At 45.3% G+C, this 24,608-nt stretch overlaps 1 protein-coding gene and 1 pseudogene across 1 annotated transcript; one reads left to right on the top strand and one right to left on the bottom strand.

The window, feature by feature from the left end:
• LOC144668766 (ras-specific guanine nucleotide-releasing factor RalGPS1-like) overlaps positions 1 to 24,608 on the bottom strand; it is a 56,933-nt pseudogene that overhangs the window by 13,075 nt on the left and 19,250 nt on the right.
• Positions 2,516 to 24,045, top strand: angptl6 (angiopoietin-like 6). Its single transcript, XM_078531331.1, has 6 exons — positions 2,516 to 2,882; positions 12,058 to 12,737; positions 15,034 to 15,226; positions 20,311 to 20,504; positions 21,386 to 21,656; positions 21,760 to 24,045. Exons 2-6 carry the CDS (start codon positions 12,096 to 12,098, stop codon positions 21,942 to 21,944), a joined length of 1,485 nt encoding a protein of 494 aa, XP_078387457.1. The 5' UTR covers positions 2,516 to 2,882; positions 12,058 to 12,095; the 3' UTR covers positions 21,945 to 24,045.

The raw sequence follows: 24,608 nt of genomic DNA, 5'->3' as shown, positions 1-24,608 counted from the left end.
GGGTGAGGTGGGGGTGTGGTATGGCTACAATGCGGGAGAGATAGTATCTGCAACAGCCCTTTACAACAATGCAGCACAAACAAATTCTCCATATGTCAATTTAACAACAGAATAAACTAGCTTATACAGTTAACAATGGCATCAGTGTTAACAACAACTTATTTACATAGCCTTTAAATATGATGAAACGTCCCAAAGGGCTTCACAGGAACATTATAAGGCTAAGTTGACACTGAGCCACAAAAGGATATGTTAGGCCAGATGACCAATGGGCATTGAAATGGATTTTGAGGAGTGTCTTAATGGGGGAAATGAGATAGAGAAGCAGAGAGGTGTAAGGAGGGCATTCAATAGTTTAATATACATTTGGAGAGACTCCCAGGCACATATTATTGCTTCACTTTCAATGAATATTAAAGAAAAGTTCCTGCTGATTCCTGGGCAGCTTGAAACCCTCCTTGAAGCTCACCAGCAGCTCTGGAACCTCTCAGCTTCTGTGAATCCCTTTGTACAGTAAATAAACTCAAGGTCACGGGTTCAAAACCACTCAATTTAACAAGCCATTGTTTAGATGTGAAGGCCACTGACCTCAATGTGTACTTTAAAATCTGCCCTCATCCATCTTGGTGATCGCCAACAGGTCACTGCAGATTTGTTTGGAAAGCAAAGTAACCCTCACTCATATTTGTGAATTTCTTTCGCTTCCCCACCCTCAACTCCCCCCCCACCAACCTCCCCCACCCACCCTCACTCCATCTCTCCTGAAGGCACATGCTCATACCACAAGGAATGGGAGAGTGAGCGCGCACAGATATGGAGTGAATCACAGGCCAGCCCAACCTGACCCCATCGCCATCTGTATTTGAGCTGGGGTGTCACTGGACAGGAGATCAGCAGTGGGAACTTTTTCTTTGGACTAGTCTTTCTTCTGTCTTGGCTCAGGGGAACTGAAGCCAGTTTTAACACTGGTTCAGTCCAGCTAACAGCTACAGACCGGGGAATGTCCATCTTGTGCAGCCCCACCTCACGTCGTGCATTCTGCCATCAAGGATATATATGGAGGAACACCAATTCCTTGCTGTGGCTACTTGGGTAATCTTATTGCACAATGGAAGTCCCTTATTCTGAGAATTTTTTGTTGGTGTAAGTGAGTACCATCCCTTCGATATATTAAACAGTTGTCACACACCCTCAATGGGTAGAGCACCACCTGGTGCAGTACTGAGTCCCACAAACCAAGAAGCTCCCAGGTTCAAACTGTCATATGGTCACTGGATCTCAGATGGTGCAACAGTCAAGATTACAGATGTCCTCAGCTGTGGCTCAGTGTGTAGCATTCTCTTGAGTCTCAGCTCATGGGTTCAAGGCACACTCCAGAAACTCCAGCACAAAATCTAGGCTGACACTGCCTGTGGAGCGCTGACAGAGTGCTGCACTGTCAGAGGTGCTGCCTATCAATTGAGTAGTTAAACTAAACTACCCTGTCTGGCCTTTCAGGTGGACGTAAAGGATCCTTTTGCACTAAAGAACAGACAAGTTCTTCCCGATGTTCCGGTCAACACTTATCCCTCAACCAATGTCACAAAAACTTTGTCATTATCTGTTTGTGGCAGTTTCTATGAACTGGAAAATTTCCAAACTTACATCAGTGACTTCAAAAGTTTGTTTTAGTTTCTTCCTGTCACTGGTCGGGGAGGGGAGGGGGAGGAATGGAAAAAAAAATAAGGTCATTCAGCTGGGATTGTACTTCAGAATGAGAGATAATGATTCACTAGATACGGGGTGTATGTGAAATCAGGGTAAGGAATGTTCCTTTGGACATTGGATCCATTTTACCCCACCATCTCCCACTTGGGTCACTGACGCTTACCATTATTTTTGAAGTGATAAAGTGGGGTTGTTATAAAACATTTTTATTTACTTTACTGGGTTGTTCTCCCCTCACCCCCCTCTGCCCTTTTCCAGGCAGCCTGATGCGGGCAGTATTGAGTGTGGCTGCAATGCTTCCCCCACTCAGTCGAATAGCCCCACTCTCGGTCCACTTTCAGACGATGAACGTCAGGGTACCCGGGTACGGGATCAGGCGGTTTTCAGGAAAGCAGAAAAACAGTTTGCACTGTGCAGCCACTGAACACAAAGCACATGCACAGCAGACACTCAGGCAGGCTAGTACTTATATTAAACTAGCACAGAGATCAACAGATTCCTGTTCCCCAATAAAAGCCCATTGAACACACACACAGGCACCACCTTTGATTTTAAGCTGGTTTCACACAGGCTGCACACCCCGACCACTGAGAGAAAAGCCTGATTTTAAGGAAGAAAATATTAAATCTGGTTCAGAGAAAACAAGGAGTTACGAGGTGGTGGGATTTGCTCCCTGGATCAAGCAGTTTATTGCAGTCGGGAGGAGCCTCCAGCACTCGGGGTAAAATGACAACATTGTGTTATCAGCCTTGACAAGCCGAGGCTCTAATGGGCGGAAAGCTACAAGGAGCCTGGCTGCTGGTTTGGATAAGTTAGTGAGAGACAGAGCAGAACTGCACTGTAGCTGCCTCTTCTCGCTGTCCCTACAAACACACCCAGGGACTGCGCCTGACAAGTTACAGCAGTTCCTGGGCATGGAAACGGCTAAACACTGATCAGCTGCTCCACTGGCCGAGAAGGAGGGGAGGGGCGATAATCTTAACCCAGAGGAGTTTTTGTACACAGCCTACTCACGTACACTCAACACGGCCAGAGGGAATCCAGGTGAGCTGTAATCCATTGGAATGAAATGTACAGGAGTATGTTTCCCACAGAATATTCCCCTCGTTATCTGAAGTTGAGAATATCGAGGACAGTCAGACATTGGCCATTGGTCAGTTAGAGTCGACTCACAGGTATGGACATTTACTGTACAGTTTACCAGTGGAATATGTGATTTAAATTTCTTTTAAAATCAAATTTTAAAAACAAGAGAGTGTGTTGCTTAAGATTCTAGGGGCAGGTTTGTTGTTTTGAGGCATAAGGAGATGGGGAAAATGCACCAGGATTTCCTAAAAAAAATAATCAAACATTTAAAAAGATTCTGCTATTCAGGTGAGTTACTAGTCAAGGCTCAATGTCCTAGCGGTCTGGGCGGATGTTAACAATCAGCAGGAATTCTCCCAAAGTCCTGAGCAACATTCCTATCTCAGACAGTACCAGCAAAACAATGATAAAAACAAAAAACTACCGCAGATGCTGCCAGACCTGCTGAGTTTTTCCAGGTAATTCTGTTTTTGACCAGCAAAACAACGACAGGTAAATCACTCGTCTCTTTGTGGATCACATCCTCATATTCAAGTACCTCCCCTCCCCATCTCAGTGATCTCCTGTAGCCTATGACCCTCCAGGATACCTCTCTAAACTTCTCTGCCTTTAAGATGCTCCTGAAAGTGTACCTCACTTATTATGCATCTCCTTGTGTGTCTCAGTGTCAAGACTTTGTCTGATAAACTCTGAGACACATCTTGGGATGTTTCACTATGCGACAGACCCTGTACAAATACTAAGCTGTAGTAGAATATGACCAGCACAGAATGGCTGCACAATTTTTCTGCAAAGCAGTCACTGCATTTCTGAGAGCGAATTGTTTAGATCTGAACAGGATCTGTAGAAATAATAGGCGTTTATAAATAAGGTGTTTTATTCCCCTCCAGATTGTAATGAAACAGTGGATTTAATACAGAACAGGGCTGCAGGCTTAAACTAAAGTTACTGGAAATGCTGGAACCACATAGGAGGTCAGTGCCTGAGAGGGAGGCAAAGTTTCACATTTCAGTGATGATCTTATCAGAACTAATCTGCGGAAGAAAGGGTCACGTTCAAAACATTTGCCTTCAAAACAGCGTGACCTGTTGGCTCATTTCTGGCTTCATCTCAGATTTGCAACATCTGCTCTGTTTTCTTTCTATTGGAGCAGAGGAAGATTGTCCCTGAGGAAGAGGTGGCCGGGTTGGGGGGGGAGGGGATGACAAAACATCCCAGAGGTAATTATGAGTTATAATGAGGGTTGCCAACTTGGAGTCTCCAGAAACGGAACAACAGAGGGGCAGTAAAACAGCTTTGTTTACCAGCTATATAAATACTGGTCCATCTCTGACACTTCCCTTCCCTTCTTTGACCTCCTTGTCTCAATTTCGGGTGATAGACTGTCCACCAATATTCATTACAAGCCTACCGACTCCCACAGCTACCTCGACTACAGCTCCTCACACCCCGCTTCCTGTAAGGACTCCATCCCATTCTCTCAGTTCCTTCGCCTCCGTCGCATCTGTTCTGATGATGCCACTTTCAAAAGCGGTTCCTTCTTCCTTAACCGAAGTTTTCTACCCACGGTGGTTGACAGGGCCCTCAACCGTGTCCGGCCCATCTCCCGCGCATCCGCCCTCACACCTTCCTCTCCCTCCCAGAACCATGATAGTGTCCCCCTTGTCCTCACTTATCACCCCACCAGCCTCTGCATTCAAAGGATCATCCTCCGCCATTTCTGCCAACTCCAGCATGATGCCACCACCAAACACATCTTCCCTTCACCCCCCCGGCGGCATTCCATAGGGATCATTCCCTCCGGGACACCCTGGTCCACTCCTCCATCACCCCCTACTCCTCAACCCCCTCCCATGGCACCTTCCCATGCAACCACAGAAGGTGCAACACCTGCCCCTTCACTTCCCCTCTCCTCACCGTCCAAGGGCCCAAACACTCCTTTCAAGTGAAGTAGCATTTCACTTGCACTTCCCTCAATTTAGTCTATTGCATTCGCTGCTCCCAATGCGGTTTCCTCTACATTGGAGAGACCAAATGCAGAACGGGTGACCGTTTTGCGGAACACCTTCGGTCTGTCCGCAAGCATGACCCAGGCCTCCCTGTCGCTTGCCATTTCAACACTCCACCCTGCTCTCATGCCCACATGTCCATCCTTGGCCTGCTACATTGTTCCAGTGAAGCTCAACGCAAACTGGAGGAACAGCACCTCATCTTCCGACCTTCCAGACTGAATATTGAGTTCAACAATTTTAGATCATGAACTCTCTCCTCCATCCCCACCCCCTTTCCGATCCCCCTTTTTCCAATAATTTATATAGATTTTTCTTTTCCCACCTACTTCCATTATTTTTAAATGTATTTCCATCCATTGTTTTACCTCTACCTTTAAGCCTATTTCAATCCCTTCACCCCACCCCACCCCCACTACGGCTATCTGTACCTTGCTCGTCCTGCTTTCTACCCTTAATGTCACCTATTAGCACATTCCTTAGATAATATCACCACCTTCAACACCTCTTTGTCTTTTTGTCTATGACATCTTTTGGTTATCTCCACCTATCACTGGCCCTCTATCCAGCTCTACCTGTCCCACCCCTCCTTAAACCAGCTTATATTTCACCTCTTTTCTATTTTTCCTTAGTTCTGTTGAAGAGTCATACGGACTCGAAACGTTAACTGTGTTCCTCTCCACAGATGCTGTCAGACCTGCTGAGTTTTTCCAGGTATTTTTGTTTTTGTTTTGGATTTCCAGCATCCGCAGTTTTTTGCTTTTGTATAAATACTGGAGATGGGATAAAACTTGACTGGATGATTCTTTACTGTCAAAGAGCCTGTTTGCTTCCTGATTGGCTGAGAGAAGGTGGGACATCATGAGGATGGATGTGCCAGTTGACCAATGGCAGGAGCTTGATGGTGAGGCTGTTGAAGGTGGAATGTCGTGTGATTAAATCTCCTGGCGTACATCCAGCCAGGGCTGGCATCTCCTGCTCCAATATGTTGAACTGTACAAAAAATTTAACTAACAGCCAGGAGGCCATCATGTTCCACCCCCATTGCCCAGTTTCTCAGAAGTCATTATGAAACAGAAACATATAATAACTGTGATATTTCAGGAAAAAAAACCTTTTCCCCCACTGCCCTTGCAGTTGTGTTTCGCCCACATATTCCATTCCCTAATACCTGCCGTAGAACATTAATTTACTAAATGTGTGGATGCTTCCTTCATTAAAACGAGGATTTTGGTGTTTAAACAGCTGAAAGGGGAGTGAAAATGACCTTCCCTCCATCATAAGAGAAGTGGGCATGTTCGCATCATCTATGTCTATTTTAGAGAACATGATAGTCATCACCATGGAGATTCTGGGACCCGAGGCCCCTTTCATGCTCACCCATCCTGGGAATGGTTCTGGGGCAGTTCACTGGAGAGTAGCTGCCTGAAGGTCAGGCGTCTCAGATCCCCACAGGGGGGTGAAAACAGCCCTAACCAGGGCCTGGATTGCCAGCCGACAGCGCCATGCTGCAGGTTTTCCTCAGTGTTTTGGTGGATAAATCCTAAATCCCAACACCCTGGGTCTGCCAGTGTCAACACCCCAAGAACCTGACAACCTCAGAGCAAAGTGAATGTGAAGTTTGCATGTGGTCTCTTGGCATCTAGACAGCTGAGGTAGAAGGCTTAATTCCCTGCTGTAGATTTCTTTCTATTTGTTCATGGCGTGGGTGTTGCTTGCTAGGCTAGTATTTATTACCCATCCCCAATTGTCCTCGAGGAGGTGGTAAGCCACTGCCTTGAACTGCTGCAGTCCATGGGGTGTAGGTACACCCACAGTGCTGGTAGGACAGGATTTTGACCCAGCAACAGTGAAGGAATGGCGATATATTTCCAAGTCAGGATGGTGAGTGGCTTGGAGGGGGACTTCCAGGTGGTGGTGTGCCCATCTATCTGCTGCCCTTGTCCTTCGAGATGGTAGAGTTCATGGGTTTGAAAGGTGCTGTTGTAGGAGGCTTGGTGAGTTTCTGCAGTGCATTTTGTTAAAGGTACACACTGCTGCCTCTGCGGCTGTAGCGGAGGGATTGAATGTTGAAGGTGGTGGATGTGGTGCCGATCGAGCCAGCTGCTTTGTCCTGGAAGGCATCGAACATCAAGTGTTGTGGGAGCTGCACACATCCAGGCAAGTAGGGAGTATTCCATCACACTCCTGACTTGTGCCTTGTAGATGGTGGAGAAGCTTCTACTTGATAAGATAAGAGCCCATGTTGTTGGAAGTAGTATATTAGCATGGATAGAGGATTGGCTAACTAATAGAAGACAGAGCTGGGATAAGGGGGGCATATTCAGGATGGCAACCTGTAACTAGTGGAGTGCGACAGGGATCAGTGCTGGGACCACAATTATTTACAATATATATTAATGATTTGGATGGGGAAATGAATGTACTATCGCCAAGTTTGCAGATGACACAAAAATAGGTGGGAAGGCAAGTGATAAGGATGACACAGAGTCTACAGAGGAATATAGACAGATTAAGTGAATGGGTAAAACTTGGCAGATGGAATATAATGTGGGAAAATGTGAGGTTATGCACTTTGGCAGGAAGAATAGAAGAGCTGAATATTATTTAAATGGAGAAAGACTGCAGAAAGCTGCAGCACAGAGGGATTGGGAGTCCTCGTGCATGAATCACTAAAAGCTAACATACAAGTTCTGCAGCTAATAGGGAAGGCAAGTGGAATGTTGGCCTTTATTTCAAAGGAAATGAAGTATAAAAATAGGTAAGTCTTGCTAAAACTATAAAAGACACTAGTTAGATCACACCAAGAATACTGTGAACAGTTTTGGTCCCCTTATCTAGGGAAAGATATACTAGCATTGGAGGCAGTCCAGAGAAGCTTCACTAGGTTGGTCCTGGGTATGGAGGGATTTTCTAATGAGGAGAGGTTGAGTAGGTTGGGGCTGTACTCATTGGAGTTTAGAAGAATGAGAGGCAACCTTACTGAAACATACAAGATTCTTAGGGGGCTTGACAGGGTAGATGCTGAGAGGTTGTTTCCCCTTGTAGGAGAGTCTAGGACCAGAGGGCATAATCTCAGAGTAAGTGGGCATCCACTTAAAGCAGAGATGAGGAGGAATTTCTTCTCAGAGAGTAGTTAATCTGTGGAATTATTTACCGCAGAGGGCTGTAGAGGCTGGGTCGCTAAGTATATTTAAGGCTGAGAAAGACAGATTTTTAACTAGTAAGGAAATCAAAGGTTACGGGGAAAAGGCAGGAAAGTGGAATTGAGGATTATCAGATCAGCTACAATCTCATTGAATGGCGGAGCAGGCTCAATGGGCTGAATGGCCTACTTCTGCTCCTATGTCTTATGGTGAGTTAGTCACCGCAGGATTCCCAGTCACTGGCCTGCTTTTGTAGCCACAGTATATATATGGTTGGTCCAGTTCAGTTTCTGGTCAATGGTAACCCCCAAGATGTTGATAGTGGGGGATTCAGTGATGGTAATGCCATTGAATGTCAAGGGTTGATGGTTAGATTCTCTCATTGGAGATGGTCATTGCCTGGCTTGTGTGGCATGAATCTTACTTGCCATTTCTCAGCGTAAGCCTGGATATTGTCCAGGTTTGGCTGCATTTGGACATGGACTGCTTCAGTGTCTGAGGAGTCGCGAATGGTGAACATTCTGCAATCATCAGCGAACATCCCCACTTCTGCTCTTATGATGGAGGGAATGTCATTTTCACTCCCCTTTCAGCTGTTTAAGCACCAAAATCATCATTTCAATGAAGGAAGCATCCACACATTTTGTAAATTAATATTCCACGGCAGGTATTAGGGAATGGAAAATGTGGATGATATACAAAACTGCAAGGGCAGTGGGGGAAAAGGTTTTTTTTTCTGAAATATCAGTTATTATACGTTTCTGTCTCATAATGACTTCTGAGAAACTGGGCAATGGGGGTGGAAAAAAGTAATTAGAAACACAGGAATATAAATAATCAGTGGGGCTGTTAGAAACTGGTGAAACCAAGAAGGGAGATGAAAAGACAGTGGGGGTGGGGATGTTAATGAGTGAGTTCCAGGAGTTTAAATAGGCAAAGCAACAACTGTAGGTTACAGATCACAGAACAAAGAAGCAAATACTGACTGACAGAGGTTACTGCAACTGGCCAGCACACTACTAAAACCTCTGCTCTGCTATAATCAGTGCTCATCTTGGAATTTTAATTGTTTCCTGAGTTTGTGAGCGGAGAATTCTCACTGTTTACATTAGGGATATTTTACATGTCTGGTGCAGGGACTCTGCTAACGCTCACCCATACTGGGGAATTTACCCTCAGTAATGGCTCTCTCAGGACTCACTTGGGGACAAATCAGTCCCTGGAAAAGGTTATAAAGGAATGAAATATTTGGATTACGTAAATATTGATAGATTGGGAGGATCAGAGGGCATAGAAGCATGAATAAACCAGATGTTTTCGCGGTTCTTCCTTCGCCAGAGAGTAATGAGTCTCTGGAATGTGTTGCTGGATGGTAGGTGGGTGCTGACTCTGCCTTCGAGGGGGGAGCTGGGCTAGTTTCTGCCTCGTGGGGCAGGGATCCCATCATATGGAATGTTAACATGGCCTGGTGTGTGTGTGTGTGTGTGTGTGAGTGTGAGTGTGAGATCTCCTGGTCTGGAGCTGACTGCCTGAGGGGATTGAAGTAGAACGTTTGCAGAGTATTTATTGGCTCAAGATTTTTCTCTTGCCCATCCCAGGATCGTGTCTGCAGGGTTTGTGGGGGCGTTGGGGAGTGGTTAGAAGAGAGTGGGGGGGCGCGGAGAAGAAGTGTTTAGTCACGATGCTCCAGCCATTATGGGTATGGGGTCTCATCTTGATGGATTGGCCGGGCTGTTCCTTCCTGTTATTTTCAGATGTTCTTGAAGTACCAACAAATGTCTATTTCAGACCTCATTACCACTTTCCTCAGGGAACTGCCACTCATTAAGTCTTTCGTTATCCAATAATTTTTTGCCAAACGCCTCATCTGGTGGAGAATCACTCCAGGAATTGGGATCACCAATAGGGCTGCCAACCCTCCAGGATTGGCCTGGAGTCTCCAGGAATTGGATACTACTGTGTGCAATTCTGGAGAAAAATCATGGGGGCATTAAAAAATAGTTCTTTTTTGGTAATTATCTTTGAATACTTCTTTTTACAAGATAAAATTATTGAAAATGGTGATAAAAGGTTGCTTGGTTGACAATCAAGCATCATCCAATTGGGTAATGTATCTTTTTGCTTTCCAACTGGCGTAGGAAGGCAGCACATCACAAGGATGGATATGTTGGTCGACTAATGGCTGGAGTATGGGGCAAGTCATGTGATGACTCCAGGAATACATTGTATCACAGTTGGCAACCCTGATCACCAACCTTTTTGTGTCTCGTGTGTGGACTCAGTCAGTACGAGACAACTATTCGTCCAGATAATGTCTCATAATCCTAACCCGAGTCCACACACATACCATTTCCCAAGGACAGCGATTAGGGGGTGAGAATCCAGACTGATGTTTCCCCTTCATCTCCCAACTCCCGGGGCACAAGGCTAACTGTAGGGTCCAATGCTTATCCTTCATTTTATAAAACTTCTACAACAATACCATCACACTGCCAGGCAACATTCCATAAAGTACATAAGATATCAAACTGATTCTTCAAAAGGTCATGGTCTCAAGTCAAGCACATTGAAATTTTCAAAGAGTTTCGCGGTTATTTTTCACCCAGCAGAGACTTCATCAGGAGAGTCACAGATTCTTTCTCCAATTTCAACAATCATACAGACATGGGGGCAACAGCATCAAGTCAAGCACAAACATGAAGTAACAACTCTGGAGAAACACCCTCACTGGAATTATGTGCCGCAAGGCACCATTTGTACCAACATGTCCAGAATGGGATGAGAAGAACTTGTATTTGTGTAACACATGTATCAGATTGCTAACCTTTTCCATCCTCCTGATATTTTGGAATATTTTTAAAAGGAGACTGAGGCAAAGTTAACAGAAGCAAGTTGAGTCACCAGGGGTAGAGATAACCCATAGTTGTTTCAGTGTCCGTTCTATCCTATCCTTCCATATTAATCCAGGCCCTTGTTGTCAGGCCTTATTGAGTTGCAATTCAAGCAGGTACCAATAGTGCTCCTTACACCTGCCCTTTATGTATTTCTGTAACCGATGGTATACGATTTGCATTAGCTGATTTTTATAAGCCGAGGAGAGTTTTCATTAACTTTGGATTATAAACAGGCCTCAAAAGGATATAAACGCTGACCACATTCACAAACACCCTGTGCAAAATCAGACAATACCAGGCTGAAATTCACAGGACAGCATTCCTGGTTAGTTCCAACACACCTGGAGCCAAAGCATTTAGAAGATGCAAGTATTTTTATAAATCGTTTTGCTCAAAGCACGTCCTGTCCTGTTAACCCAAGGACGCACCAACAGAAAGTTTGATGACGCTCTAAGATTCTGCCTTGAGTAAACACTCTTCAGATAGAACGAGGCCCTTCTTTCCCCTCCCCCGCCCCATTCTTGACCCTCAGCTCAATCAACATGTCAGCAGAGATAGATGGACCAGGACAAAGACCTTTCCCCAAGCTGTTCAGGAATGAACACAGGGGCAGCTAGAAATGTTACAATTACTTTTTCCATTCTCTTTCAATCAAAACTTGTGTTTATAAAGCATTTTTTTTTTTAAGTAAAATGGCCCAAAGCACATCACAGAAGCATTCTGAGAAAAAACATTGACACCAAGTCTAAGAATGTGTGGGTGTAGAGAGAGAAAGGGAGAGAGGGATAGAGGGAGAGAGGGAGGAAGAGAGCGAGAGAACAAGCGAGTGAGCGAGAGGATTTAGGAAGGAAATTCCAGAGGTTAGGGCCCAGGCAATTGAAGGCACGGCCACCAATGATGGAGCAATGCAAATCAGAGATGTATAAGAGGCCAGGATTGGAGGAGCAGAGAGATCTTGGAGGGTTGTTGGAGGAAATTAGTGCTAGGGAGGAACTTGAAAAAAAAGTGTGACCATTTTAAAATCCAAATATTCTTTGGGAGACACTGGGCGTCTCACTGGTTATGATTCCATAGGTGTCAGTCTCTCTCCAGAACAGTTCCAGCGAATAAGCCATCCAACAGGGAGGCTCGTTGTTTGGAGGCATCAGGAAGATGGTTCACAAAACACAACCAATGTGCCCCTAGTTTTTAAAAGATCGTTTTGTTTCCTTGCAGGTTTTGAAACTTCAGGGTTGTACAGTTTATCTGGAACGATGCTGAAATTCACCGTCAGCCTCTTGTTACTGGCTGGCTTAGCAGGATGTGAAGAGACCTCCACAAAACCAGATCCCAGAAAACATGCACAGACAGGGGAGCCCAACGATCGGTTTGTGCAATCCTCAGAGAGCCCAGCGCCCAGCAAGTGCACCTACACCTTCATTGTCCCACAGCAGCGGCTCACAGGGCCCATCTGCCTGAACACCAAGAGCCTAGTGGCTGGAAACAACAACGTGAACAAGAGCGAGCTGCAGGCTGTACAACAGGAGATGAGAGAACAGCAGCAGCAAATCAAGGACCTCAGGCAGATGGTGGAGGTGGATGGAGGCGTGGTCAATGAGGTGAAGTTTCTGCGTAAAGAAAACCACAACATGAACTCCAGAGTGTCCCAGCTTTACACCCAGTTGCTGCATGAGATTATCCGCAAGAAGGATGACTCGCTGGAGATCTCCCAGCTGGAGAACAAGGTGCTCAATGTCACGGCCCAGGTGCTAAGGCTGTCGACAAGGTACAGGGAGCTGGAACGCAAGTACGCAGCCCTGACCGCCCTCATGAACAACCAGAGCCACATCATTGCTCAGCTGGAGCACCAGTGCAGACAAATGTCACCATCGCACCATCAGCAATTGAAACAACAGGTAAAAGTGAATCGTAGAGATGACTGAACTCAACACGGATACAAACAGCCTCTCAATACTTACTGTTGCTGGGAGGAGGAGGAGAATGTAGCTGGGAGGAGGAGGGGAATGTAGCTGGGAGGAGGAGGGGAATGTAGCTGGGAGGAGGGGAGGAATGTAGCTGGGAGGAGGGGAATGTAGCTGGGAGGAGGGGAGAATGTAGCTGGGAGGAGGAGGGGAATGTAGCTGGGAGGAGGGGAGAATGTAGCTGGGAGGAGGAGAATGTAGCTGGGAGGAGGGGAGAATGTAGCTGGGAGGAGGGGAGAATGTAGCTGGGAGGAGGGGAGAATGTAGCTGGGAGGAGGGGAGAATGTAGCTGGGAGGAGGGGAGAATGTAGCTGGGAGGAGGGGAGAATGTAGCTGGGAGGAGGGGAGAATGTAGCTGGGAGGAGGGGAGAATGTAGCTGGGAGGAGGGGAGAATGTAGCTGGGAGGAGGGGAGAATGTAGCTGGGAGGAGGGGAGAATGTAGCTGGGAGGAGGGGAGAATGTAGCTGGGAGGAGGGGAGAATGTAGCTGGGAGGGGGAGAATGTAGCTGGGAGGGGGAGAGAATGTAGCTGGGAGGGGGAGAATGTAGCTGGCCTCTTGGTCACTGGAGCAGTAACTCACATGGTTGAGTATTCAAAACTCACCGCGTCAAGTTATGAATTAATTTGGTAATTATTTTCGGTGCCAGCCCACCAATAAGTGACCAAATTTGGTAAGACCCCATTGTTTTGCCAATTTCCTTCAGGAAATTGCCCTCCTGACCCAGTCCCGCCCTGTACCATCAGACCAATGCTCTCAGAGGTGTCCTAGCAAACCCCTTTTACACAAACAGTCATTGTCTTCAGGACAACCTGGAACAAGTAATAAGTGTGGCCTCACTGACAGAAATCCCAATACTGGAGAACAAATTTTTTAAAAAATAAACAAATGGTGTGAGAGATTTGGAACAGGCAGAGAACAAAGACAAAGACAGAAATGAGTTTCAGATCCAGTCCCATTCTGATTGGACAGGGGTCTGTAACACACAAGTGGCCACTAATTTGAAGAATTGTGTCCTTTAAGCTCGTAAATACACTGTACAATGTTTATGGGTTTGTAGAGTTACGTTAGCCATATGGACTGTTCATGTTGATAGGGATGAAAGGCAGCCAAAATTTCTGCTTTACATCAATAGAATAGGGATCTTACAGATGAATTGTGCTACAATGAGCAGTTTAAATCAACCATGTTATTCACTGGACAGAAAGATATAACTTAGAGCATTTGAGAGACCAGATAGCTCAAGGAACCGCTATTCTCCACAGCATGGTCCTGGTAAAAGAGGCTGTTCGTCATGTGACCTGTCCTGTTTCAGTTCCAGAGAGTTCCATCTGCATGTTCTGTCATTCACCCTCCAATATCACAACCTATAATATACCCACGCCACATTCTTTGGATAATATACCAACATTGTCAATATGGTGTGGCCAATAAGACATAGTCCATGACTCTGAGTAATGCATATAGAGCAGGAAGTCCCAGTTCCAGCCCAAGCAGAGTTACTGGGCCTTGCAGCAGCAGCAGTGGTCGTGATGTTGCAGTTGGTCTTTACACCTCTGGGCTCAGGAGATGGCAAAGAAAAGTCTCTCTCCTTACCAATACACTCCCATTCCTAAAAGAAAATGGATGCAGGAGGGGTCAGGATGGCATACAGCAGTGATGCCTTTTATGATCAAATAACTCTTTGACACTCCACTCTAGCCTCACACATGTTCACCTCAGGCCCAGGTATCCAAGAGCAGTCAGTTCCTGTGAAACGCATATCCCCAGTGAGGGTCAGTGGCTTTGGGAGGAGGAGCTGGGCGTGTAGCTGAGGTGATACAGGATGCCCAGAGGCCTACTCCCCAGCCTGCATCAGCACCTGAAGCAGGTAAGCAAGAGCACAGTTCAGAACAGTACAGTGCAGGGTTAAGAACTCTGCCTGGAATAAACTGTAGGCCCAAAATCTAGTCGTACTATATGGCACTGCACATCAGCCATCAACAAACTGCTCCTCATGGCTGCTACATAAAGATGCATTCTGCCCTCATGCTCTGACCCAGTGTGGTCTCTTGTGCAGACAAATCAGTGTGAAAACTGTCCTTGCTGCAAAACTCCCCCAGCTGTCAGTTCTTCTTTCAAGTGATTTCCCTACACTTCATCAGTTCCCAAGAGTTAAGCAGGCATTAAGCATTTCCAGTTGAATATTTGATGTACGAGTCTCTCCCTAGGGTTTGTGTGTTTACCAACAGGGTCCAGGACAGCCGCCGCTTGTTGCTGTTATACCCAACAGTCTGAATGGCAGCAGCAACAGGACCAAGAACCTGGTCTCTGGCAATGAAATACTGAGGGATCAGGTATACAGCATGGCACAGGACAGACTGAAGAGAACAGAACAACCTCTTCCCACTACAGTCCCAATGGTGACAACAACCAAGACGGCTGGTGAGTGAACACTGGGGCTGTAACCTCTAACCTCTAACCTCTCACTCGCTGAAGGGAGACACAACTCATAGTTCCCTAACATCTGATCCCAGCAGAATTCATAAACCTACCATTTCCAGATAATCAATGAGTAGACATTTCCTATAAGCTTCCAATAATTCCACAGTTCACAAGGTCATTTAGCTCAATACCCTCACTGCATCCAACTAACTCAAAATATATTTTGCCTCAAGTCTTATGATCACTGAATAAAGAACTTCTCAGCTTGAATCTTAGATTTGTCCATCACCAGGGTAAGTGAGGGTGTGCTGAGTCATAACTTTTGGGGTCATGTTCTAGATTTATTTTCTCTACACTAATTCCAGTTTTTGTACCTCGAGGCTCCATTTGGAAGGGTGAAGATCCCATGGGGGTGCCTCCATCCTTCCTTAGTGGTTAAATTATTTATCCCATCATTCAAACATCTCGGCCATGACAGGTGCCAATAACTCTTGCAGTGTGATACCGTTTCCATCCCTTCACCAGGCGATTGCCATGTATTTAATTATCCATCATTCCATATCTAGATGAGACGTGCAGCAAATAATCCAATTGAACTTAGTCAGATCTACAGCTGCAAATAATTTCAAACTAGGAACTGAAGAAAGGTTGAATGGAGGCAAAACACATTTAAAAATGTGAGGAGTGGGACAAGCTCAGGAGGAACAGGTAACTCTGGGCCTATGGTTCCCAAATCTTTCCACCTCACCTCATGCCTTAGTCTGTTGTAGACTCTGATAGAGATTGATAGAACCATAGAACACTACAGCACAGAAAACAGACCATTCGGCCCTTCTAGTCTGTGCCGAAATATTATTCCGCTAGTCCCATTGACCTGCACCCAGTCCATAACCCTCCAGACCTCTCCCATCCATGTATCTATCCAATTTATTCTGAATTCTATTTAATCACGATGATTAGGCAATAACTCCATTATCATTGGATCATGTGACTCCCAGAATGGGTCAAAGGTGAACTAGATAGACATAGGAATTCTAGATGAAACAAGACCAATGTTCCAATAGCAGCGAAAAGATTTAGTAACAAAAAAGGTCGAAAAAGAGACAACACACACAAGAGTAGAAGGAAAATATCCTTCAAAGTGGCCTCGGTTTCTGAGAGTTCTACACTAAGACCAGCCATCGTGACAGACGCACTAGCCTCACTCGTGCTGACTGTGAATAAGCCGATCCTTCCTGCTTCCACTTAAATCCAAACATTTCTAATCCCTCCCCCTGCTTCATGGAGTCTTAAAGACACACAGCAATTACCCCTCGAACCCCAGTCTGGCAGATTCCATTTTAATCCTATTCACTTAATTTTAAAATGCTGCTCCTCCGAATGGGGCTCATCACCTTCAGCCCATCGAGCCCAGACTGCCAGAAAACGAAGGGCAGCTGCATTGAGAGGTACTGAGGGAGCCAAGCGCCGGTAGAACCAGAACCAGAACCATACCCAGAAAGAGGGTGAAACCTGGGGCTACATCTTCAACTCAACTTCCCCTTACTCAGCCATGATCTCAAATTCATTCAGGGTCTGATTTTTTTTTTAAAAAAGAACAGGTGAAATCCTAACGATCATGTTGAGATCAAAAAAGAGGAGGTGTTAGGAATATTAAGGTGGATAAGTCCCCAGGGCCAGATGGGATCTACCCCAGAGTACCGAGGGAGGCAAGGGAGGAGATTGCTGGGGCCTTGACAGAAATCTTTGGATCCTCACTGGCTACGGGGGAGGTCCCAGAGGACTGGAGAATGGCCACTGTCGTTCCATTGTTTAAGAAGGGTAGCAGGGATAATCCAGGAAATTACAGGCCGGTGAGCCTTACATCAGTGGTAGGGAAATTATTGGAGAAGATTCTTCGTGACAGGATTTACTACCATTTGGAAGCAAATGGGCGTATTAGTGAGAGGCAGCATGGTTTTGTGAAGGGGAGGTCGTGTCTCACTAATTTGATCGAGTTTTTCGAAGAAGTGACAAAGATGATCGACGATGGAAGGGCAGTGGATGTTATCTACATGGATTTCAGTAAGGCCTTTGACAAGGTCCCTCATGGCAGACTGGTACAGAAGGTAAAGTTGCACGGGATCAGAGGTGAGCTGGCAAGATGGATACAGAATTGGCTTGGTCATAGAAGACAGAGGGTAGCAGTGGAAGGGTGCTTTTCTGAATGGAGAGCTGTGACTAGTGGAGTTCAGCAGGGATCAGTGCTGGGACCTTTGCTGTTTGTAGTATACGTAAATGATTTGGAGGAAAATGTAACTGGGCTAATTAGTAAGTTTGCAGATGACACTAAGGTTGGAGGAGTTGCAGATAGTGAAGAGGATTGTCAAAGGATACAACGGGATGTAGATCGGTTAAAGACTTGGGCGGAGAAATGGCAGATGGAGTTTAATCCGGACAAATGCGAGGTAATGCATTTTGGAAGGTCTAATACAGGTAGGAATTATACAGTAAATGGCAGAACCCTTAAGTGCATTGACGGGCAGAGGGATCTGGGTGTACAGGTCCACAGGTCACTGAAAGTGGCAACGCAGGTGGATAAGGTAGTCAGGAAGGCATATGACATGCTTGCCTTCATTGGCAGGGGTATTGAGTATAAAAGCTGGGAAGTCATGCTGCAGCTGTATAGAACCTTGGTTAGGCCACACTTGGAATATTGCGTGCAATTCTGGTCACCACATTACCAGAAGTATATGGAGGCATTGGAGAGGGTGCAGAGGAGGTTTACCAGGATGCTACCTGGTCTGGAGGTTATTAGCTATGAGGAGAGGTTGGAGAAACTCAGATTGTTCTCACTAGAGTGACGGAGATTGAGGGGCGACTTTATGGAAGTTTACAAAATTATGGGTGGCATGGACAGAGTAGATAGTCAGAAGCTTTTTCCCAGGGTGGAAGAGTCAATTACTAGGGGACATAGAATTAAGGTGAGAGGAGAAAACTTTAGAGGAGATGTGTGCGGGGCAAGTTTTTTACCCAGAGGGTAGTGAGTGTCTGGAATTCGCTGCCAGAGGAGGTGGTGGAAGCAGGTATGATAGTGGTGTTTAAGAGGCAGCTTGACAAATACATGAATAGGATGGGAATAGAGGGATACGGACCCCGGAAGTGCAAAATGTTTTAGTTGACGGGCAATATGATCGGCGCAGGCTTGGAGGGCCGAAGGGCCTGTTCCTGTGCTGTACTTTTCTTTGTTCTTTTGAATGTCTGAAAATCAAAGCAACATTTAAACATGTTGTAAAGTATCTTAAGCAAAGCACACGGGGGAAACAAGGAGTTAAAACCAGATCATTACTGGCCTGTGGAGTTGAGAATATTCTGACCTTTTGTTAATTGCCACTCATTTCTCAGATAACAAAGCAAGCTACTGTTGGCAGCTATTAGACACATTTTCTGTGATAATAGGCCACACCATCACAGAAAAGCACTAAAAATAACATTAAACCACAGAACACAGCTGTTCCCACAGATCTAACAATGTCATGACCACTGACATTAACACACCGAGTGAACTAGGGGACACAGTTTAAACATAAAGGGTCTCTCATTAAGACGGAGACGGGGAGGAAGTTCTTCTCTCAAGAGAGGGTCATTAGTCTTTGGAATTCTCTTCCCCAGAGAGCAGTGGAGGCTCGGTCATTGAATAGATTCAAGGCCGAGTTAGGCAGATTTGTGATCGACAAAGTGGTCAAGGATTGTGGGGAAAAGGTAGGAAAGTGGAGTGGAAATCACAATCAGATCAGTCATCATCTTATTGACTGGCAGAGCAGGCTCAATGGCCTGCTCCTGCTCCTATTTATGATCTAATGAACTGCAATCCCTTTCTACAAGCCCCCAATTTATAGTCAGTCAATCAAGCTGAGACACAGGCCATGCTTAACAGAGAAACATAACCCGTGATGCTGCATCGATGGTTGGGTCCAGGTGAGTGTGTCAGCCTGGCCTGGGTCAGATTAGCTCAGCTGACAACACTGCCACCTCTGGACCAGAGGGTTGAGGACTCAAAGATCTACATCAGGACTGACCCATCCAAGTGAGGTACAGCAGGAGTGCAGCATTGTCACACGTGCTGTCTTTCCAGTGAAAGGTTGCCTCCTGTTCAGATGGAAGTTAAAGATCAGCGACACTGTTTGAAGAACAGCTGATTCTGGAGTTGCCAATTGTGATTAAATGCAATCCTGGAGAATTCATCACCTTCACCCTCCAACCATTAGTCAGCCAACACGTTCCATCCTCGTGATGCACCGCCTTCCTATACCGATTGGAAAGCAAGACGACCCATTACCCAACTGGATGATGCTTGACTGTCAGCCAAACAGCCTTTCTCCACGCCCGCCCCCCACCCATGCCATTTTCACTATTTTGATGTCTGGTAAAGAGAAACGTTTAAAGAAAATGAATTAATGCCCCTATGATATTTTCCCCGGGTTACACACAGCAGTGATCTGGGGAGATTGATCTTTAATTCCTGGAGACTCTAGGCAAGTTCTGGAGGGTTGGCAACCCTAGCTGATTCTGGGGAATATTCTTCTCTCGCCTGAATAACTAGTCTCTCCAACCCCATGCGCACGTTTCAGTGTCCACAGATGTTTCTCATTAAGGTGGAAATGACTGCATCAAGTCGCTTGATGCAGCGTTTGCGCTATTGTGCCAGCTCTTGTTTCTCTGATTGCATGGATACAGGGATCGCTGCTGACCTTTCCAAAGATTAGAGCACATTGAATCATGAGGTTGAAGGTACAAGTTATTGATATTCCTGCGACCGTGCTGTATAAAGAAAATGGTGACATGTGCCCACACAACACTCACTCCGCTTCCAAACAATTTATTGCATCTGAAATGTTTCAGAATCAAGGTATTGTTGAATAGATGGAATTTTCTGGACCCTTTTTTTTGTCAAATCAAGTTCTGATATCTCTTGCTCCCTCTGCTTTTCCATAAGAAGGGGATTGGGATGATAATTACTTTTCTCCCAAAAGCCATATCCTAAGGACGAACGCTGGGAAAAAGAAAACAACGGAGTGACGAAATTCACGTGATTTCTTGACCAGGTCCCTGGAAAGACTGTCTCCAAGTTTTCAAAGAAGGTCACGGATCCGATGGAATCTACCTGATCAAACCAAGGACCACCAACCGACTGATGCAGGTGTGGTGTGAGAATCAGCAAGGCCCTGGCGGCTGGACAGTCATCCAGAGACGGCAAGATGGGTCGGTCAATTTTTTTAGGACTTGGGAGAATTATAAGGTTAGTTAAGTCAGAATTGAGTACCACAGTTGGCCAACACTCTGGTCTCAAGCTCGTTTCTGGGCAATATGTTTTGCCATCAATTGGTGAGCAGAGGTGTGTCTGTCATGATGAAGCTTGCATTTCGAAAAGAAAGAGTTTTCACATGACAGAAAATGTTGTAAAGTGCTTAATGTAGGGGGTAGGTGCAGGAGCTGAAGCAGGAAGCGGAAGGTAGGTCCAAGGTCACATTGTGGTACCTGGATTTGAAGGTACAGGCACACGTTTGCATGGTAACTGGGTCCAAGCAGCAAATTGGAATGGGGGGGGAGGGGGGCGGAGAGTGGAGATAGGTACCGTGACAAGGTGGCAGAGCACCCAATGGTGGTGGAGACAGAGGATGTGGAAAACACAGGAGAATTAAAAGTGCAGAAAGTGTGTGGAGCAAGAGGCTACAGCAGGGGCAGGGAAACAAGCTAGACCACCGAGGCATGTAAAAACGAGGGCGGGGATGTTAAATTCAGTGTACTGGTGGATGCAACACCAATAAAAAGGTCACAGAGGGTGGGATTGAGTGTGATATGGGATGGAATGTGAGAGAGGATAACAACAGATATGGTTTTGGTGACAGTGGAAGAAACAGTGTTTGCTAACGAGCGGAGTGATTTTAAAAAAGGCAGAAGGATTTTATTTTTAAAAAAGTTAAGACACGGAATTGTGAATCGTTCTGACATTTAACCATTTCAAAACCGTTTCACGTAGAGGAGTTAAACTGAACAAGTAATGGGAGAGGAACTACCATCAATCTTAAAATGTTTCAAAGCACCAAAAGCCTCTTTCCAATAATATTACACACATAAGCGAAGTTATCATCAATAAATAATCTTTGTTTTCATTTACAGCAAGGTTTTGGGAACATAGACGGTGAATACTGGCTGGGTTTGGAGAACATCTACTGGCTGACCAATCAGGATGACTACATGTTGCTTGTCCTGATGGATGATTGGCAGGGAAGGAGAGTGTTCGCGGAGTACGACAACTTCCGTGTGGAAGCAGAGCGAGACTTCTACAGGCTCAGATTAGGCCACTACCAGGGGAATGCCGGAGACTCTCTATCCTGGCACAATGGCAAACAATTCACGACACTGGACAGAGATCGGGATCTGTACTCGGGTAGGTCCATTCCCCGGGATTACGGCGCACGGTCATTGGAGGTCAAGAAAAACCAAACAAAAAGCACACTTCGCTCATTAATGTTGGTGTTTTTCCTTTCAAGGTAACTGCGCCCACTACCAGAAAGGAGGCTGGTGGTACTACACCTGTGCCCACTCAAACCTGAATGGAGTGTGGTACAAAGGAGGGCACTATCGCAGCAAGTACCAAGACGGCGTTTACTGGGCTGAATTCCGTGGTGGTGCCTATTCTTTAAAAAGAGTAGTGATGATGATACGTCCAAACTAGACATTGCTGTAATTATAGTCACTCTGCTTTACAAACAGGATTTTCATCACATTCTCCCGCATGTTATTGTCAGACACCTCTCTATACATTTTAAAATATTGTGTTGCACAATGACAGTTTTATAAGCAAAGTTACAGACAACAGAACTACCTACTTAGAATATAATATGTCTTGATGAGACTAGAGCAACCTGGGAATATGCCTCCTGCCCTATGACACAGACTGAATATTCCAGAGGGCAGGAATGTTGTGGTGAAGGATCGCGAGTTTACAGAAGTCCCCAGATCACATTCTGGCCTCTCTCCTACTCTGCAGCTTTCCCTCCACCATGTGAATATCCTCAGAATCTACTGGCAAACATAAAAAAACAACCCACTAGATTTGCTCATTAATTATTAAAACAATTCAGTATGTCCCAAACACTTTAAAATTAGCTGTAGTGTATTTTTAGTGAAATATAAAAATTAAGATTTTAGGAGCAGAGAAGGCCCAGCCGTTTAAGAAATGTCAGGAAACTAGAACCCAAAAAACCAGGTTGATTTCCTGCTTAATAGATGCTGGCTTGGCTCTCTTTACACTAACTGTAAGGCAAATGCAGGAAGAGAATTTGACAGTCTTAATGCAGGTGTACACGCGCAAAAACATTTATGGACTTCAAACTCATTTTGGGAACAGGAAGAAGCCACTCAGCTCTTCAAGACTGTTCAGGCGTTCAGTGGCAGATTGGTATCTCAACTCCATTTACCCACCTTTGATTTCATTGCCCATTAATACCCTTTGCCTAACATCAATCTTAGTTTTGACCCCTGTCTCAACAGCTTTTGGTGAGGGGTGGCAGTGGGTGGCAGTGGGTGGGGGAGCGAGAGTTCCAGATTTCCACTCCCCTTTGCGTCAGGAAACACTTGTTCACATTTTCCCCGTACAACCTCACTCAAATCTTATTATGTCTCCTTTTTCTGGACTCCACCACCCCCCACATGAGGAGATACTTTATCTACCCTATTAAACACCTCAAATACAATTACATTACCTCTTAATCTTCTATTATTTGGAGATACAAGCTCAGACTACACAACCTGCCTTCAATTTAACTCTTTCAGCCCTGGTACCACTCTAGTGAATCATTAATCTCAGAATCCTGGTATCCACAATCTGCAGCTTTACTCTCCAGCACTTCACTCCTGTAATTTACATTGGTAAGGTTACGTAGTATATAGAGTACAAACAGGCCATTCAGCACAACCAGTCCATGCTGGTGTTTAAGCTCCAGTTGAGCCTCCTCCCATCTTTTCTCACTTAAATCCATCATCCTCGCCCTCTATTCCCTTCTCCCTCATATGCTTGTCTAGCTTCCCCTTAAAATGTATCTATACTATTCACTTCAACCACTCTGTGGTAGCGAGTTCCACATTCTCACCACTCTCTGGGGAAAGTAACTAAGTTTCTCCTGGATTCCCGATTGGATTTCTTGGAGACTATCTTATTTTGATGGCCTCTAGTTCTGCTCTTCCCCACAGGATAGAATATTCTCTCTGTATCCACTTGATCAAAACCTTTCACCGTTATATAAATCTCTATTAGATTACCCCCTCAGCCTTCATTTCCCAAGAGAGAAAGAGACCCAGCCTGCCAATCCTTTCCTGATATGTAAGCCCACACATTTCTGGCATCATCCTTGTAGATCTTCTCTGCACCCTCTCCTCAATATCCTTTTTTTATAATATGGATGACTGCACACAGTACTCTAAGTGTGGTCAAATCAAGGTTCAATACAGGTTTGGCATAACTTTTCAGTTCTATCCCTCTAGAAATAAAGCTTGACCCACAACCAGATGATCATGAGCAGCCACCTCCTGTTAACTTATCTCCAATCTTTATCGGTTCCTGTCTGCAGTGAAATAGTTTCCACTCAGTGCTGAACATACCACAGGGCATCAGTACACACTGATTAATCATACATCAATATTCTGTATGATAGCTTCTCTTTAGGACACAGTCAAATTGTCTTCTTTATATAATCTGCTAAATCTTTCAGAGGAGATGTCTCCCAGCTATTTACTAGAAAACTGACACATTAAACTAGATAAATTCTCATCTTAAACATTAATCTGTTGTTTATGCAAGTTTACACTGCGGAGTGATATAAAACACTGTAAATATTTGAACAAAACACTTTTTGCTGTAATGTACTGCAGAACTTTGGCGTAGATCAGTGAGTTAAACCAATGAATATTGGGCAATCAGTGTGAAACTTTCTGTCGTGTGTCGGCCACACCAGAGTCTCTGCCAAAGACCAAACAGGTAAAAATGGTGACTGTATCCACCTGGGAGTGGGGAGGGTGGGGGCGGAGTGGCATGGGAGAAACACTGTCCTGTTGCCCGGTTACTGTTCTATGGCTGCTGCATCCCACATTCTCTCATCGGTGGAGTGAGCGAGTTGAGTTTTCTGTCAAGCTCAGTACAATGGGAAATAAATAACAGAAAAAGGGATCGGGGGAAAATGTGTAATGACACAGGAACTGGGTGCCATGGTTACAGCTTTCACAGGTTACATTCGATATTGACCATCAGCCAAATTCCTTTCGGCAGTTCTCCGCGTTTGCAACCAATTGTTAAATGATGTGTCTCCAGTGAAGAAACCTCATTCCTCCTTCAAAAACAATG

The sequence above is a fragment of the Cetorhinus maximus genome, chromosome 28, assembly GCF_964194155.1.
Source record: "Cetorhinus maximus chromosome 28, sCetMax3.hap1.1, whole genome shotgun sequence".
In the NCBI taxonomy this organism is placed as follows: Eukaryota; Metazoa; Chordata; class Chondrichthyes; order Lamniformes; family Cetorhinidae; genus Cetorhinus; species Cetorhinus maximus.
This window is presented reverse-complemented; position numbering and strand designations above follow the sequence as displayed.

Bases quoted from the DNA above. Each gene is read 5' to 3' on its own strand.
- angptl6 (XM_078531331.1), top strand. From the start codon at position 12,096: ATGCTGAAATTCACCGTCAGCCTCTTGTTACTGGCTGGCTTAGCAGGA. The intron at 12,738-15,033 runs GTAAAAGTGAAT...GTTTACCAACAG, and splicing joins ATCAGCAATTGAAACAACAG to GGTCCAGGACAGCCGCCGCT. The intron at 15,227-20,310 runs GTGAGTGAACAC...TTTCTTGACCAG, and splicing joins GACAACAACCAAGACGGCTG to GTCCCTGGAAAGACTGTCTC.